We start from the raw sequence: 20,149 nt of genomic DNA on the forward strand, positions 1-20,149 counted from the left end.
ATTATTGTTTAGTAATTTTTTCCTCATGAAGTTTTGATAAATAAACCTCATGCCAAAATTTTCTTTGATTATGCAGTGATGGTGAAAATGTTATAGTTACCTACTAAAATAGATTGTTTTCTTCTTTTAATTAATCTTCTGACCTAAATTTTTACCATAAGTTCTCAACGTAGAATTTGTTTTTTCCCCAGAACTCGAGATTGAACTATTGGTTTTACCCAACAGAAACCGATCTTTGACCAAACGGAGACTGAATCATACTTTATGTATTGATTGAAGTTTTTGCCAAAAAAAGATACTGAGACTGAAACTATCATTCCCTAAGCACAAGTAATGGCCCTAGTGGACTTGTATGGGGTCAAACGGTTTTGAGCAGTAAATCTCAAATCCTATATAAAGGAGGGAAGTCCCAGTCACACGGCATTGACTGAGATCAGACTATTGCCAAGGTGGGCTGGACTTGGAGAGATCCATCCCAGGAGGAGAGGAAGAGCCAATGTGGTCTTCCTCCTTGTTATCCTTCTCCTTTCAGTATTATCTTTCCTCTTGCCATTGTACTTTCCTTCTTGAGATATTGGATTATGATCTTGTGTCGATTGGTGTTTTTTTCTCTATATCAGTGACATTTCTTGCAGAAATATTCTACAATTTTTTTCTCCGTCCAACGTGAAAGTTTTACACATTTCACACAACATTTCCTCATTTTTTGATAGATCTATATCGTATTTTATCAAAGTCCAGCAGATCCAGGCCATCTGTGGGTCAATAGGATATATCAGACACAAAAGTACAGCCAAATGAAGACAGTCACCTTTGACTTTGAGAGACATCTCACGGGACAAAGGCCACAATAATCATCAACAGATGACCTTCCCCAATTATCCAAATCAATGGAAGAATCATGATAGAAGAATAAGAATTTTCACACCGACAAATAGGTATGCAGTGGCCAATGGAATGGTGAGAAATCTTCAGGAGGCAATAAAATTCATGGAGATGGCCGTCTGATCGAAATAGTCCAGAGAATATCAGAGTCAGAGGAGATAGTGATTTTCTCTTCGCGGACTATGTTGGAGGTGCTGATGACTCCCCCAAAGTGCATCTCTGCAGCAGCTGGCACATAAAAGACAGTTGAGATATTCCAGCCAGTAATTTTTCTACTTCAAACAGAAAAATAAGACCAATCTCGATTACTGTAGAGAGAGGTATAGCGATAGAGTAGGGTATAGAAACAAAATATAAAGATTGGAGTGCATATAGACTGGCAAATAGACAGATAAATCGAGATGGAGAGAGAGAGTAAACTCACAGAGGTCCCACTGCAGACCAGAGGTAGTGGTGCTAGCACACGGAGCGCCAATCGGTATAAGACCACAATGAGGCCCTTCCACAGATGATTGGACAATAATCTCATGGCGGTAACCCTTAGACAAGAGGTAAATCAAGCAGTCATCCGATAACAGGATGATCGGAGTCTGGGGAAACCGATAAAGAACATTGATGTTTCCCATTTCATGATCAAACCTACCACCAAGCGCCCCAGTGACAAGTACTGCTAGCTGAAATGCTCAAAGACTAAACTTATTCAAACTCCTGGTCCCAGTAAAACAATATTAGGAGAATGTAAACCTATTTCCAAGATATGAGATCCTCAATTCCAAGCTAGTCTGCCTACCCTATGTAATTTCTTTTTCACAATTTTACTCAGGGAACAAATTCGTAGAATTTACCAGGATCCCATAGCCTATAATAATCCAGTTCGCCAAATAATCCAGAGGAAGACATTTTCAAGATTTGAACACTGTTTCATAAAAAGAAAACTGCACCCACCGGGTATCTGGAACGACAGATTCAGGTTTCAATAACCATATTATATGAACAATTAACCGATTAATCAACTTTTCCAGAAATGATACCTACGCGCTCGTAGTATCTGGAATGACCAATTCAGGTGTTAATCATGACATTACATGAAATATTTACCGATCAATCAACTCAAAGTTGTGTAATCTGATATAAGAGCTGTTGGAAATGGTGACGATAATGATATAAGTGTTAATAAATTGATTTTTTTTAATGAAGCGATCTGAAAACTTACATTGGAGTTGTTGACCTCAGGCATACGGCTGCAGATTAATGCCACACATTTATGGAGATCCGTGGTGTTCTGATCTTGTGACAGATTAATTATCTCTGTTCCCTGAAAGGCGTAATGACAATGAATTAAAGTCTTCCACAGAAAAGTGCAGTGAAAATAAGAGTATATCTTTTCACCGCTAGATAGTACTAAAATTCTGAAATACAAGATCAAACGTCATGCATTCTCATATCACCACAAGAAAAGGCGACAGTGCATTAATATTCTTACATAGGAGTCAAATCTGAGACGCAGTGCTCCTTAAGGTTGTCTTTAGTTCATTGCAGGCAAATAATCTCAGGTAAGTCCACAACAATTAGTTGTCCAAGAGAATGTTATTTCAATTGAGGTTGAAATCTTTTATTGTGCAGACAAAGGATCTTTTCAGACCAACACATAGCTTCTTGGTGAGAAAATATAATATATTGGATGTTACGTTATGAGAGGGGCCGTTAAGTACAATCCAATAATTTCTTTATGGAAGACAAGACACTAGGAAAACGAGTTACAGGAGCGTCAGATTCTTTTGAAACAATGTGAAAAGGAAATCATTGAGCTAAAAAATCATCAATCTTACTCGTCGCATTCTTAATCAAGTTATTTTTCCCATTCGACTAGAGAGTTTACTTGGCCTCACTTTAAATTCTTCTAAGTCTCTCTCTATTCCTTTTTTCCTGTTTAACCACCAGGAAGAAATTTCAATTAATGAATCTCAGTTAAGCACATTTCATAGATATTACAGCTCAGGATGAGGCTAGTGAAAACGTTTATGACATAAATCAGGGTTGTCGTAGACGAACGAGTGGAGAAGTGGACTTAATGCATAGCTGACACGAGTAAAACCTTTTTAGCCTTATAAATTGATGAGAAAGCTTTTAAGCACACATCTGTTTTAAGGAGAGAATTGAGAAAAACTAACATCGTACCATGTTTGCATAGAATTCCAGTATTTCTTCTCTAACTGAATCCATATCTCCCGTAATGACATCAGGTTTGTATCTGAAATAAGTAAAAGCAAATTTATAAAGGAAAATCAGAGCCGCATAGACCGTGATTTAGATGAAACTAAGAGCAAGAGACTTAATTCATCAACAACACATTTACACCATCGATTCAAATAATCAATATCAATGACCAAGATCTGTTGAAAAGGAATCAAGATTTTCTCTGGTCCAGGACCAAATGGCAAGACATTTGTTCGACAACAGTTCCTAGTTCGGATGCAAATGAGTTCAAACTTATCAAGAAAGAAGGTTGAAATGATTCAATAAATTAACGAAGGTTGAAATTCATGACATTTACACCATAGATTCAACATCAGACAAGAGAATTTAATTTCATAAAACTTGTGGCATTCTTCTACTAGTAACTTCGCAGAAGAAGTGCCGTGTAAACGGATTAACTGCGCTGCGTTACTTGGGCAGGAAGCAGGATACAAGCCAGAAGAACCCTCAAGCTCAGAGAAAATTCTTCGAAGAAGACACGATTGAAAGAACAGTCGAAAAGCAAAATTGCCCCCAAAATTCAACGCTCAAAGGAGAAAACGAGAACCGCGTTTCAAGCAAGATCCGGCTAAATTACGTGACCAGGAGAATGTGAGAGAAACCTTCTTCGGATTGCGGAAGGATCTTCATTGGGGAACATAGACGGCATCTCGTCGTGTAACCTGTTCGCCCCTCCATCCGCGCAGATGTGCAACTTTGCTGCTCTAAACAATTTCAAAAAATTAAAAACCAACAAACTGAGATCCTGGGGTGATGATCAACGTACCGTGATTCCAAAGAATCGGTGTGAAGAGCGGCAATTGCTGATTGAGAACAATTAGAGCATAGGTCGGAGAGGACACCTGAGGAAGGAGGAATGTCGAGGAATGCGTCATCAACTCCATCCTATCCGACAGCAATCGACTACGATCGGGGAGAAGGAGCGATGGCGAAATCGGATTGCAGAGATCGTAATTGTGGATGCGACTCGACCAAGATTAGGTTCGGATCGCGAGTCGTAAGAACGCGGGAAAAGAAGCGGTACGATGCCGCCGCCTCTGATCATCTCTTGACACATTATCATCATCATCGTCGTCGTCGTTGTCGTGGTCGTCGTCGTCGTCGTCTTCCTTGTCCTCATCCTTGTCGTCATCATCCTTGTCCTCTTCCTTGGTGTCAGTCCTTGTCGTCATCGTCTTTGTCCTTGTCCTCGTCATCCTCATCGTCCTCCGCGTCCTTACTGTCGTCGTCGACATTGTTGTTGTCGTCCTTATAGTCCTTGCCATCACCGTTGTTGTCCTCCTCGTCATTGTTCTCCTCCTCGACATCATCATTGTCATCGTGTCTTCATTGTCGTCTTCGTCATCTTCATAATCATCCTCACCATTGTCATAGTTACAGTAATCATCCGCATCGTCATCATCACCATCGTTATCATTGTCATTATCAGGCTTTCATCTTATCTTCAGAATACTGGTTGGTGAGTATAGTTCCGGATCGTCCCGGACTTGGACGATGGACGGGACGGAATGGGATGAATTTCATCCCTTTCAACGTCCGGAGTCAGTGCCGGGACGAAGGACAGGACAAATTTTTCGTCTGATGGTACGAAAACCGTCCTGTCCAGTTCTCCCGGGATGATTTTTCGTCCTATCCGGGGAAAAAACCGTCCCGTCCCTCGTCCCCGACGAAAAAAAAACCAGTTTTATTTTTTAATTTAATTAAAGGTATGTTGTCCGTTGAGTCGTTTAGGGCGCAACCTACCAATAGAAAGAAGAAACCTCTCCTGTCCGGTGGCTAACTGGCTATCTTCCCTTTCCCCTCGTCGTTGGCACACGGTGCCACCTCTCCCGGCTCCTACTTTCTTCCCTCTCCGGTGCCACCTAGCTTGCCATACGGACGCCATACTTCCTTCCCCTCCAGCGCCACCTCTCCTGTCCTCATCGTCGGCATTTGCTTCCCCGACGTCTGCCGCATCTGTCCTCATCGTCGGAGATCGCGTGGCTACATCTTCCGTCGGATGTGGCTCTAGCGGTTTTTAGTCCAGATTTGTCAGTCCGTCATCCGAGACCTCCAGACGGACGGTTTTTTCATCCCACGAGACGAAAAAGATCCTGTCCGGTCATCTCCAGGATGAATTTTCGTCCCGAATTTCGTACAAACCCTTGGACAGGACAATTTTTCATCTCAGACAAAATAGCTGTCCCGTCTGCATCCCGGCATTATATTGGTGAGAAGAGCCCAGCTTGTTATCCTAGTGCTTTTGGGTGTAGACTTAGTTGTGCGATGTGACACGGTGCAAATTTCTGCACCAAGAGAGCGAAAATTAGATGACACCAACCCACAGTGCGATGTACGGTCCAAATTTGGGCGGATGTGAACTCTCAAATGCATAAACTAGAATCTGATTTTGCATACCTTCAGAAATTAAGGATAAAATGAAGTGAAGTAGATGAATTTTTGTGGTACTAACTCAAAATATTTATTTGGAAATATATTGAACTAAAAAGTTTTTTCAATAGAAAGATAATAGACAAAGGTTCTCTATCTAGACCACCAGGGACTGATAATGGAATGGTGACAATTTTGGACCCACGCACTCAAACATGTCATATTTGCGTAATCGTCTGAATTTTGATATGGTGTGTGGTGCAAATGCAATTCGCGCTGAAGTTGTGTAGCTCACCGATTGACGATTGTGTACAACACCAACAACTCACAAGTGAAGTTAGCTGAGTGTTCTTTTGAGTCAAACAAACCATCCATCTTCAGCCTGAGTTTTGTAATTTCTTTCAGGTGGCCTCTTGCTATTTTCAGGTGGGCCAGCTCAATCATATCAGAAATACTCACATCTCTCACCATGGGAAACACTTCCTCTATCCACAATCTAACATTTTATATAAATAACATTAAGAGGTTTTTCCAATCCTTTTCTCAATTGGAGATTAAATAACAGAGCTCTCTGATCTATCCCCATCCTTTCCACCCACAGTCCAAAAATTGTATTACACATCAATTCAAAAAGCTTCCAATGTTCTCTATGATTCCTATTCTCTTGCCAAAATTTCAATTGCTTGAAGCTCTGGCCCCCCACTGCCAGAATCTCAGTCACATCTCAACTGAATCTCAGACTGTAAGTAATGTTTTTTGTTTTATTTATTTTTTTTAAAAATTACGCAGAACAGCATAACCACAGTGCATGGTACTTTGTACTGTGTTGTGTGGTTTGAAAATTCCATCACTCTGCATACAGCAAAAAAATTAAGATGACCACTAACATTTAGCATGCCTGCTTGAGAGTGTGGGTGAAAATTTCACCATTGTCACAATTCCATCATCAGTTCCTGGCCCATTATATTTTATTTAAAGAGGTAGTTTTTTTATTCAATTATAATGCATAATATATGTAAGGTTATTATCACAAAAGGTATTCATCTATTCATTTCATTTTATCTCCTGTTTCTTAAGGTATGAAAGTTAAGTTCTTGTTAACCATTTCACAAGTGACATCCTCCATTTAAACACACCACCTCTCCAATTGATAAATTCATTGAATCCTCATATACTTCAAGTAGTTATTATAAAATTATATCCATTAGTGGGGACTTCTCAAGATGACCATTTCAGATTGTGATGGCTTATTCTTGTTGAGGAACCCACAACCATATTAAAGAAGTAAATTTCAAGCATTTTTGGAATGAAAATTAATACTTCAATGGAAATTGTAACATTCTCTAAGCTTAATTTCCCCTGTCCACCACAATTTATCGCAACATGTTAACAAGTGATGTTTAAAGATAGGTGTCCATCCTTGATTTCTTCAATGTACATGGCGCCACTTTCCACGAGCTTTCTCTTGTTACAGGGGATAATTGTTCCCCAGGAAAAGTTGTGACAAAGTTAGCAGGAGTTTGCTATTCTAAAATTGCTTAATAAATCAACATGAAGTCCATTATATCAAATGTTGAACACCTAAATTGTGAATAAGAATATCACACAATAATTTGTGAATAAGAAATATAAAATCACATAAAAATTGAGAAAAAAGTATCCTACAAATAAGTTCTTTTCGTTGCACCACTACATTACAATATCTAATTTGAAGCTGCTTTTGGAAAATATAGGAGGAAAATTCTGACTATTAAAATAAGATTTTATGAAATGAGATATCATGTGTCATTTAAATTCCATGGAGCTATAAATTAATATTCAATTTTTATTTGGAACATAAATAACTGATCAATTGCTGATGAAAAATGAAAAGCAAATTTCTTAAATAAACACTCCCTAAGGACCTTTAAAATCATTTCACAGCCAACCAGTCTTCAGAGAACAATTTAAAATTGTGAGATTCTCAGACTACTACATCAATAAGAGAAAACAGGAATCCTGGAACGAGAAAGAGTGCACCTCAAAAACTTAAAAATAAAGAATATGGTGGTGCAACGGAAGCAAAGAGAGGATGTATAAAGGAGCCGAAGAAGATGAATAAGAGAACTGATCTCTTAAAAATGTGGGAGGGGAAATGTTGAGGGAAAGAAAGGACATTAATATGGAAATAACAAAAGGAGTAAGAAACTTTCCCAAAACCACAACATTGTTGCTGCAAGACCCACCCTTTGCTACCCCATTTGTTGCAGACCCAACATGAGGTCATCCTGAACGGAAAAGTGGAGTGTGCACCTCTCTAAATATGTGGTAAGGTTAGGAAAATTACAAATTTTATTATTCTGACTCAAAGTCTCAATCTTTCTATCCCATACCTAAGTTACATATAACTTTTACTGAGTTGAAATTTTGTAGGCTCGTGTGTCCCATTGACAATATGCTAATGTGATAATAATCTCATGAACTTCATATGTTTATTTTGATGGATATTATGTGGTCGTCAAACAAAACCACATCACCATGTTTTATGTAAGTTCATTGAATAAAATATTATGTTCATTAATATTCGGATGTGATGTTTATAATGACGTCCATGAATATGTGCAATGACATAGTGAATTATGATGAGACCATTTTACAATGATCACTAGTCTTTAAACATGTATTCTAAATATTCTTACTTGATGGATAGTAGAGATGGACATCGAGTTATCCTGATAGAATAACACTAATTGATCCTACTTAAACAATAATTGTAGCTGATCCTATAGCTATTGGTGTAATTGATGTCGAACGTCATCTAGGATGTCATCTACTTGGTACCGAGACGATGCTCAGTTACCTAGAGGGTGATGTCAGAGGTCGACGGTGTTGTCGTCCGACGGATAAACCCTAACAGGTATGTAACTACGATGAGATGATGCGTCCTACGTTGTCATACTTGCAGGCCCCGACTCGATGAAGTGTGCCAAGCTCCGAGCTCCGAAGGGATCGCCGGGTGACGGCGATGGTGACCTCTTGAACATTGTTGGAGGGACGACGGAGTCTACGACGTCGAATGGAATCAATCCATAGGGCTCGCACATAACGGACGGGCGTGACCCGTACCGGTAAGACGCTCAATTCTCATAGTTTTCTCTCACTTCTCTCTCACATATCTCTTGCCCGAGTGCGGCGGAAGCAATCAATAATGTACTGCAAAAGATAATGTAACGGGCGAGAGGGAAGACGATGTACCTCGTCGGTGGGTTGCTCGATGCCACAATCTTGTCGATGCAGAAAGCTAGGACGGGAGGATGAGGTGGAGGCATGTAGAGAGATAGCTCGACAGCAGGCCGTGGGCCGGACCTGAAGAGGTAGGTAGGGAAGTGGATACTAGGAGGCAAGAGAGAGATACTGTACAACTCAACCTGGCTGCCAGGCTGTACTACGCACCTTCTTGCAACGGGCAAATGACAGCCGGTAACGGGCAAGCCGTAACAGGAGCACGAGCCCAACTGACTTGGTGGGGCGCGGGATGGCGCTGATCACCACCAGGCACGATTGAAGGTCGACTCAAGAGGGGGGGGGGAATGTGGACGTCGACAGCAACAGCGGATGAGAATTGATCACTATCTAACCAGGCTTCGGGATGAGCAGCGGAAGGAACTGACATCTCACAACGCCTGGGATCAATAACCGGCGGTTAGGTAGTGCCTAGTTGGAATCTGCGACACCCATAAGCCAGGTCACCCTGCACTACAACCCCAACAATGTAGAGGGGGAGGGTGTAGGATTCACGTCGAGCACTTGGCAGACCCATAGTGAACGTGAACAGTTTGTCGAGTCTGCGGGTGCATGAATCAGCAATCCTCCATGGACCACCAATGGGATCTGACCGAGTAGAATGATTGACCCCGCCGGCAGCGCAACACGATTCACAGCTTCACCGAAACAAATCCGATCAGGGAGACAAGAAGTTCGAGACCGCCAGAAATCAGCGAATCCCCACGTCGGAGGCCAGTTCCTTGACCAGATATGGTCGTACCCTCCGGTGCAAGTCCGTTGACTAAGGCGGGAGTGTCGTCTCGCCAGAGTCGGTGGTGCGAATATCCCTCTCGTGCGTGACTGTCATAAGGTCCCAAGGACTGGCGATGAAGTGGAAATAAGGGGGAGAGGATGAGTATCAACCCCCACACACCTGAAGACCAGATCATGTCCCTTTCTTGTTCCCCTTCTTCTCTCTTCTCCTTGTTTCCCTCTTCTTCCTTCCTCGTTGGTGAGACCAGACTTCCAATAAAAATAAAATGCAATATGATGAAAAACAGGTCTGCCTCATTAGGGCGCCACCCCTTCCCTTAAATAGGGAGATAGAGATGGGCCCTAATGAGGTACATTAGGGGGGAATAGGTCTACTAAAGGGCCTTTAAGGGCGCCCCCAATTAGAACCAAATAGAAAAGAAAACATAAAGAAAAGGGATGGGGGTGGGGGGTCCAAATAACTAAGGACCCCTTACAAAACAAAAATTAAAAGACACACACAACAATGGACGAAGCGACGGAGGACAGACAAAATAAGGAATCAAGGGAAGACGCGCCATAGACGATGACACAATAAACAAAATGACGGACGAAAATAAGAAAAAAACAAGGAATGATACCGATAAATCTGAACAATCACGAGCGTGCTTTCACTCGGGATATTTGAACCACGGTGCCTTCACAGTTGCCTTGGCGTGCCAGTTGGGTTGAATGCGAACCGACAGAGGCGATGATGACGATGATGACATCCCCCCAGACGTCTCTGGGGGTTCTGGCTGCTGCGTGCCATCCGTAGTGATACTAAGGACATATAGTGGGTACTCTTTGGAGAAAGAGTACACTGAATTGGCCCAAAGAATCCATGAATGGAATTATATCTAAATGTAAATTAGGTTGATTCATGTCACGGTTGTATAAGTAGTGCATTGATTTGAGACACCAATGACATCTCGTAGATGGATGACTATATTTTGACTATAACGTAGGAGTTTTTTACTATGGGGTTCAAACAAGTCATAGCTCGGATGTAGGAAGAAACCCATAGAGATTATTGAGTGGCCAAGATGGGATCTTCCACCCTTGATATAAGAGGAGATTAACTGAAGGAATATGACACAGAAAATCCCTAGCTAGGATAGAGAAGAGATTGGAGAAGTCGTTCCCCAATGCTTCCCATTATGCATCAGTACTAATCCTATGATAGATTAGGGTTTGACAATCAACCATACCCTAAGTCATTCGAGAGTCTCACACAGATGATAGATTATACACATACGATACCTGATGACTGTAAACTTTCCATAAGAGAGTTTGAACACGAGCTGTATCTTGGCACCCCACGGGCCGGAAACTTAACCTATCGGTTGGGTTAAATCGATCCTTAGTTAAGTAATCTATATGCTGATATAATTACTTAATAAGGTTGTCTAATAATTGTTATTGGGCCACTAAAGTTATTAACTAGAATGACACATGGTCCTTGAGGGTCACACGCTTAAGATCATAAGGGCATTGGTGAATATATTTTACTTTATGAAATTTTTGAAAAAACCTTAAAAATATATAAATAGGTACGGGGCATTCATTTCAACCACCCAGGCAAGCCAAAATTGGGAACCCCCGTTGTCCACTTTGATCTCTTCTCCACTTAACAAATGAGAGTGTCTTCTTGGTGAGAATATCATCAAGATTTTCAAGAAGATTTGACTAAGAAGAAGTTGAGATCCAAGAGCAACGTGATCGCATGAATACTTCTAGAGGTCGGCATGCGAACAGCTTCAGAACAATCTCTTAGTGAGCAAGTCAAAGGTGGAACAAGTTCCCCGTAAGGTACATGTGATATATGATTTTAAACATCAATTTGGAATCAAAATCGCTTCTATAATCATGGAAAAACTTGTTTTCCATGATTGAACCTGATGTAATACGAGAATACTGGGATCGTCGGTTCTTATTACAACACAAGAGAAAAGGATTACGAGTCTAAAAAATTTTATGGATGCAAGTACTAAAATAACTCTTCATCGAGAATTTAAGGCAACAATTATCTAGTGAACGATCCCCTAAAGTTCCGAGAAGAAAAGAAATATGCTCAGACTCTCAATGACCCTTTAAACTAACAGAATACCTAGGACGTAAGGAGCTCGCAACAGCCCAGGAGTGTCCACAACTTTCGTTATCAATATACTAGCCTTCTATCGCAAAGGAATATTCTAACTCTCGACACAGGTGGCTATCCTATATCAATCGTATTTTAAATGCGGCAGAACAACAGATAGCCAGCGACGGCACTGTAGAACGTAATAATACTGACTAGGAAGAGGAACGAAGCGTACCTGGCGGAGTGCAGAGATGAAGTTGTTTATCCACAAGAGCGTCTCAGCAACACGGATTTGATGACGTCTATAGGAGCAAGCAAGACGCAATATGGTTGTGAGATGATGAATGTTCAGCGCCAAGGCAAGGAACGATCACACAACAAGAAGGTGTGTGGCACAGAAAGGTGGACGACGTGCCATGGTGCTGAGGTATGCGTTGCAGCAAGCACGGCGAGGCACGGCTCCCCCCCCCTTGAGGGTGCGAAGCAGTAACGTGCGCGGCTCGACGTGGTGCTATGGGCGATTGGCGCTTGATGCTGAACCACACACACAGAATGTCGTGAGACACTGGCCGTGCGGTGTGGCTGGCGTGGCGCTGGGTCACCGCGATGTTGTAGCGCTGGATGCGCACAAGGGTGATAACTTGCAAATTAACATGATTAATTAATGAGTTTTACATTATATTTATGTATTTTAATGATTATATTTGCATGTTATCACATTAAAATAAAGATAAATCAGTTGCACTTTCATTTTATTATTTTTTCTATTTTTTATCATTTATCACATGGAATTTTACCTCATTTTAGTGAAGAAATATTTTTTGCAGGGTTTTAAATACTTGGCTTAAGGTTGGTAAGTGTTTTCATGATTTTTCTGGAATTTTTCCATTTTTTATATAATTTATTGACCATTATATAGCCAAGAAATGATTTTTATATATTTAAATAATAAATATTTGGAATTTTATAATATATTTTTTATATATTAAAGGGCATCCACGTCATTCGCCCGAAATTCGGGTGAATGAGTGGATAATTATTATTAATAATAAGAGAGAGATTTATATATATATACGCCATGCATACGCATGCACGCAGTGCGACGTGGCGACCTATTTTTGAAAATTAACGCCTTACAGCGTCGATTTTCCGCGTACACGCAGAAATCGACACCGAAAACAATACAAAAATGAAAACGGTATGTTCACCGCTTTTTTTTATTATAGAACTAGTCAAAAACTGCGGCCACCGACACACGGAAAAAAAAAAGAAATAAAGAGAGAAGAATAGTCAAACATTGCAGCTACGACGCACGTGTGTAAAAAAATTGCGGCTGGCCTTGTTTGTTTTTTTATTTTTATATATATACAGGGTGACGGGGCTTCTCTATAGCCATTGAAAAAGGCTAATCAATCTCCAATCATTACGGGCGGCCGACGCGGACAACGAAGCCTCAGAATGCGATCCGAGGAAGCGGAAAACGAGAAAGAATATAACAACCAATGAGAAAACGCCATTTCCAAGCTTCTTGGAGGAGAGATAAAATGATCCAACGGCCTAGAGTTATCATCACTAAAACCTTGATATCTTGAGATCTAGATGTCGGATTGGGCTGAAATTTTTAGGGCAGATTTGTTTTTTCTCCCTCTACAATCCAGACGGTTAGATATTTAAATGGAGGTCTGGAAAAGGGCAAAAAACACTTTTGGAGGCTCTCCCCAAGCAATTGGCCAGGAAGGACACAGGAGCAACTCTTGAAGTCGACAGATCTTGCTTCTGAACTCAAATTTGTAAGTCTCTGATTTGTATTTCAATGATTAATTAATGAGTTTTACATTATATTTATGTATTTTAATGATTATATTTGCATGTTATCACATTAAAATAAAGATAAATCAGTTGCAGTTTCATTTTATTATTTTTTCTATTTTTTATCATTTATCACATGGAATTTTACCTCATTTTAGTGAAGAAATATTTTTTGCAGGGTTTTAAATACTTGGCTTAAGGTTGGTAAGTGTTTTCATGATTTTTCTGGAATTTTTCCATTTTTTATATAATTTATTGACCATTATATAGCCAAGAAATGATTTTTATATATTTAAATAATAAATATTTGGAATTTTATAATATATTTTTTATATATTAAAGGGCATCCACGTCATTCGCCCGAAATTCGGGTGAATGAGTGGATAATTATTATTAATAATAAGAGAGAGATTTATATATATATATACGCCCACCGACATGCACGTGTGCAACGTGCATGCGGCGACCGACATTTTTGAAAATTAACGCCTTACAGCGTCGATTTTCCGCGTACACGCAGAAATCGACACCGAAAACAATACAAAAATGAAAACGGTATGTTCACCGCTTTTTTTTATTATAGAACTAGTCAAAAACTGCGGCCACCGACACACGGAAAAAAAAAAGAAATAAAGAGAGAAGAATAGTCAAACATTGCAGCTACGACACACGTGTGTAAAAAAATTGCGGCTGGCCTTGTTTGTTTTTTTATTTTTATATATATACAGGGTGACGGGGCTTCTCTATAGCCATTGAAAAAGGCTAATCAATCTCCAATCATTACGGGCGGCCGACGCGGACAACGAAGCCTCAGAATGCAATCCGAGGAAGCGGAAAACGAGAAAGAATATAACAACCAATGAGAAAACGCCATTTCCAAGCTTCTTGGAGGAGAGATAAAATGATCCAACGGCCTAGAGTTATCATCACTAAAACCTTGATATCTTGAGATCTAGATGTCGGATTGGGCTGAAATTTTTAGGGCAGATTTGTTTTTTCTCCCTCTACAATCCAGACGGTTAGATATTTAAATGGAGGTCTGGAAAAGGGCAAAAAACACTTTTGGAGGCTCTCCCCAAGCAATTGGCCAGGAAGGACACAGGAGCAACTCTTGAAGTCGACAGATCTTGCTTCTGAACTCAAATTTGTAAGTCTCTGATTTGTATTTCAATGATCTTCTTGAATGATTCTAAAACGCCAAGGCATGGGCAAAATATACATGCCCTAGAAGTTTGTTTTGAATGAAATTAACACTTCATTTTGACTCCAATTCAAGATCTGATTTTTGATCCTTAATTCTACATCAATTTAAAACATTTCTGCTTCATTAGATTTTTAATTTAGGGTCGGATTTCATCTTTTCCCAATTTCTTCACTTTCTCTCTCTAGGTTAATTTGTCTAGTTTCTCTCTCTAGATTTCCACTTTTATTGTTTAGGAATTTAATTCAACATAAAAAAAAACCTAAAAATAAAATTTGAATCGAAAATTCATCCATCTTGAAGTCCAATTTAAAAATTCCTTTCTTGATTATTTAATTCCCAATTTTAATTCATAAAATTGTTTTAAAATTTATAATAATTGGGAAATTAATAATCTGAATTAATCTGAGCTTAAAGTTATAATATTCCTATCTTGAAATTTCTGACCAAAATATTAAAAAGCAAAATTAAGTTCTACTTAATTTTGATTAGTTAAAGAATATTATTGAGGATAATTAAGATTTATTAATTGCAAAATAAATTCATTTTTGAATTAAATCATGACAATTGGATAAAAATTCTCATTTGTTGCCTCCCTGTGGTTTGACTCCTTGCTCTATATTCCATATTTAGTAATTAAGTGAAAATGTAAATTTTATTTTATAAGTCTAAACCCAAAATCAACGACATATTTACGTGCATTTTTAGGCTTATCAAAGGGGCAGTGCGGATCGCCGGAACACACGACGATGATGGTGTAGAGCAAGGTCGATGAAAAGATGGAGTGTGATTTTCTGGAATCACAAGATTCCTCGTGTGGCGTTCTTGAGCAGTTGGGCAGCCATGACAAGCAGGCGCGGGTGTGATGATTCTTGAAGCAGCCAAGAGAAATGAAGCGCTACAGCAGCAACAATGACGGGGTGGTGGCCGTGACAAGGAGCTCAATGGCAATGATGATGAAGCAGCGGCTCAACAGCAACAGTGGCGTGTTGTCACGAAGAGACTTCCGTGGGTAGGCGAGCCCCCCAAGAGATACGTCTTCTTGATTTCTTCAAGAACCGAGCAGAGGAATAGAGAAACTGTCAAAGGCAATTTGCTTCACGCAGTTATCTCGACGTGGACGTGACGAACGCAGCGACGGAGGCTCCACGATCTTTAATCATGGTAGATCAAAAAAACTACACTACTCTCTAAAGAACAATACTCAAATAAGGAGAAACTTTCAAATTTCAAATCAACATCCTAACCCTCACTTGGGCATGCCATCCCCTTATATAGGGAGGAGGGCTACCAAGTGATTGACAATAGGGGAAGAAACTGTCGCGAGAGGATATTCCCCTTGACAAAAATTACAGAGACAAAATAAATAAGGGACTAGGCCAAAATATAATGGCACAATCCGATCGTTCAAAGAAAATAAATACAAAGAAATAACATGCAACACTTACGAGCAAACTAAAGCCGAATATCTGAAACTAGGATTATGAGCATCAACATGAGAGCTCAGTGCGGTTGAACTCGTCCCCTGTCGGCGTTGTCATGATGGTCACCCATCAGAACCATGGCATAGAATCAGACATATTTGAATTAAAATTTATCAAACACGATTTTTATAACAATATTCTAATTTTAATGAAAATTTGGATAGTTTTACAGAATTATCCAATAACATATTTGTGAAGAATACACTTGTTTAGAAAAATTATATTTTATGTAACTTTTCCTATGACACACTTACAAGTAAAAAATCTTTTTAAGTTGTAACATATTTTTTTGATTTTTATGTAACAGAATCTATTTCTAGAACATGAAAGGGCTCTTATTTTATGTTGGGGTTTATTTTGACTTGGCATGAGTGACCATTCAATTTATCATAAAACTAACCAGTCATTGAGATTAGCCAATAATTAGCTACTCTAATCATTGTGAAGAGATGTCATCACAAATTTATGAGGCCATAATTGTCCAATAAATATTTAATCATTTATTTTTAATGTACATTGACATGATGTACTTGGATAAAAACAAAGGATTCTAAAAATATTAAATATGATGGAACTCGTGGGCATGAGTTTGTGCGATAAAAAATTGATTATTTAAATCATAATAAATGCAATTAGAAACAGGGACATGTCAACACAAAAACAAGAAGATACATTCGAGTTTCACTTCAGTAAAGGTTCTCAAAGAATGATATATAATGTGTTGTCGAGCCCAACTTTGATCTCTAGTTTGATGGTTGTGCGTTCACAAAAAAACCTGCCACATTTTGTTTCGTTTTGTTTCCCGCCATACTTTTTTGTAAGACTACATGTTTTCTTATATTTTAAAAGTATCATCTTCTACACCATGATCTCCCAGTGGTTCATATAGGAGATATTACCATTTCATTCCTATTCGTGGTTGTGCTATTCAATATTTACACTATTGACCAGTGAGTGGTATTATTGGACTGATCCTTTGGTGGGAAATATTCTTCATTTTTGATAATGAGCCATTCCATTACTACTGACCCAAAGAAATATGACCTCTCTGAGATATACAGTTTATGATAGAAATGTATGAATTTGGATTATTTTGGTAACATTGGGGAATTTACTATTAATTCTATTTTTTCTGGGTTTTGGTTCCTTGTCAGATTTTATCAGCAGCCTTGATTGATCTTATTGTACTGACTATGCATAAGACTAAAAGATGAAAAGACTGGATGTTTTCTAATGAAATACTATTAATTCTAGGAGGACTATAATGAGGACAACATACCAAATCAACAACTTGCTCACAAGGTTCTGATTATTCTGCTGGACCATATGAATCTCCATTGCATGTGGCTTAAACGTGTATGTAAAGAGATAAATTCATGGACACATTACCTTGAATAATTATTTAAGAATATAAAAAACTACATTGATGTGGTTGGGTTGGCACTAGCATGTATCAAATGCTGATTTTAAAGTGCTCATGGTGTTGTAAGGAGAGGAGTCATGCTATGAGTTAGGCAGAAGATTATGTTTACATTGTCTATGATTGAAATTATCCCTTAGAATGTATATTGATATGTAGATCATGAAAATTAAAAACATAAATTGGAGCAAAATCTTTAGTGAATACAAGGATTTTGCAGATACCTCAGCGATTTCACAGGTGGATCCAAATTTAGAATCTTTAGAATGATTCAACTTCAAAACATGATATCTGATTGTCTAAAATGAGTTTGAGGTTGAAGTTTTAGGGTAGCTTTAGCACTCTCCTTCCAATATCCATCCATGCCCTCTGATCTATAAATATACTCCGATATCCATGTATAAATAATCTTGGAATTTATCCTACATTGATAGGGTGAGCAAATAAAGTGGTATTGAATATCCATCAAATGTTTTAGTGCGAATTGTTGATAAAAGTTAGAAGGAAAAATATAGGCTGATAGGCTCTTCTGCTACATCAAATTACCTTGAATCATGGCAGGAGAAATGGATCTATGGCGAGTTCCTTGAAATTATGTTGGTATCTTATCCTCAAAACATATCCATACATATCCATCCACTAATTCACATCCATCACAAACCATCCATATCCATACATTACTACATATCCATTAACAACCATCCATAGACATCCATTACTCCACATCCATCAACAACCATCCATATCCATCCATTACTCTACATCCATCAAACAATCATCCATATCCATCCATTACATTTAATTCATATTTCCAACCATCATTGTGGCCACTTATTCTATATATATTATACGTACTATTCCATATATTTCATTATCGCCTTCCCATCTCGCCATACTAATTATCTTATAAAATACATCTTTTCACTATCTACTAATAATTTTAAGAGGCATCAATTTCCTAATCATCATTCCCCAAGGAGAGAACCCTTGCTCTTCACTTGCTAATCATATTTCTTTTGAAACTCAAGGTCTTATAAAATTCAATGATGAACTCAAGAAGTGCATCATTCCCCCAAAATCTGATTTCATCAATTTTCTTCATTTTCCTGGGAATAGTTGTAATCAGATATTAATTTGTTTCTTTATTCAGAGATTTTCTTATGCTGATCTCTTCCAGGAGTCTAATAGTTGGGAAAGATTTTTAAAATCTTTGTAGACGTGTGTAAAGTTTAATCACTTCTTTCATCACACATAGAATTCTTTCTATATTTTTGTGTATCATGGAATGGCTCATATATTTTTTAAAATATGAACATTATGAATCTAGTTATTATAAAATGAAATCCTAATAATACATTATGTTATTCATATGATACTTATCATTTACATTTTCAATCCATCCAAAAAAACTGTATTATAATTTACATTTACATTTTCTTGAAATCATGAAATTTTATTATTATCATTATTTTCATAATCATACAAACCAAAATCAAAATTATTCTTTAAATTCATTTCATAATTTATGGTAATTTTATACAGAAATTGAGAACCCACAACTTAGACGTCAAGAAGATTGACAGCCTGCTCAGTACCTATATTCAAATTTAATAAACCTGCAAGTCAAGTTCAGATCTAAAAAATTAGGGTTGACAATGACTGAGCCAAAATTGACACATTTGAATTTCTAGAAATGAGATGGAAAATGAACTCCGATTGAGGATCCAAAGTAATATTTGGGTAGTAGACACCACACTAGCTTTCCAACAAGCTCAAGAGTGGGAGATTGGATAAGGAATAAAGGAGATATTATTAAGAGAAATGAGAGAGATAAAATAGTATAAACCTCTGAAAATTCTAAAGCTAATCTAGATTCATACATAATCAAATGAAGGGATATTAAATCTCTTTTACTAACCTTGATGTTTACAATTCTTTACAGCTCATACAAAGCTTGCCTTCAAATATCATACTTAAAGGCTTTCTATTAACACAATAACACGGTTTCCACTCAAAATCATGTCAAGACGGCCCCAAGACTACTGATCCACTCACAATAACATGTTTTGATAATCCCCTTTTAAGGAGATTAGGATACATGTTTAATGCTGCATGTGGTAACTCCTTGCCACCGATCTGCCTTTTATATAACACAACCACCAAGATTTGGACATGTCGCTCTCTACTTTAGATGCAAGAGATGAGATATAGTGAAAGATCTGTCACTTTTGGAGGAATATCCACTATCAGATTTTCACATGATGTCTGGAATTCATTTTTCAGTTTTTTACATCAGAACCACTCTTATTGTGTCACAAATCCCCTGTCTTAAGTTGTATGATGGACCTCAAGGTGCACTGATCGGACACCTCTACTTGCACCCATCATTCTATGCCTCCGAATAGGTCACATCACACTGCTCCAGGTTCCCTTATGAGCCCCCCTTTGTGGCTATTGCCTACCATTTTCCACCACCAATGCAGCTGTCATGCCCAGTTGTTCAGTGTTCCCACCATCGAGGCCACATCCCTGTGCTCTGCCACTATCGTAGCTGCCTCCTATGCCATGCATCATCACAGCTGGCTTCCACACCCTATACTATTGTG

General features: G+C 38.6%; 1 protein-coding gene and 1 pseudogene across 2 annotated transcripts; one reads left to right on the forward strand and one right to left on the reverse strand.

The window, feature by feature from the left end:
* Positions 1-773: 773 nt before the first annotated feature.
* Positions 774-4,184, reverse strand: TPK1 (thiamine pyrophosphokinase1). 2 transcript variants are annotated; one of them, XM_078583397.1, is made up of 6 exons: positions 3,908-4,184; positions 3,744-3,840; positions 3,064-3,136; positions 2,099-2,200; positions 1,310-1,559; positions 774-1,113 (listed from the first exon to the last, which is right to left on the reverse strand). In XM_078583397.1, exons 1-6 carry the CDS (start codon positions 4,023-4,025, stop codon positions 989-991), a joined length of 765 nt encoding a protein of 254 aa, XP_078439523.1. In that variant the 5' UTR covers positions 4,026-4,184; the 3' UTR covers positions 774-988. The 2 variants fall into 2 exon arrangements, with proteins under 2 accessions (XP_078439523.1, XP_078439531.1); XM_078583405.1 differs by having other exon boundaries at positions 3,744-3,845; positions 3,908-4,176.
* A 12,645-nt stretch (positions 4,185-16,829) lies between these two features.
* On the forward strand, positions 16,830-19,948 carry LOC144706019 (NADH-ubiquinone oxidoreductase chain 6 pseudogene; annotated as a pseudogene).
* The last annotated feature ends 201 nt before the right edge of the window (positions 19,949-20,149 follow it).

Source organism: Wolffia australiana, chromosome 1, assembly GCF_029677425.1.
Source record: "Wolffia australiana isolate 7733 chromosome 1, ASM2967742v1".
Classification (NCBI taxonomy): domain Eukaryota; kingdom Viridiplantae; phylum Streptophyta; class Magnoliopsida; order Alismatales; family Araceae; genus Wolffia; species Wolffia australiana.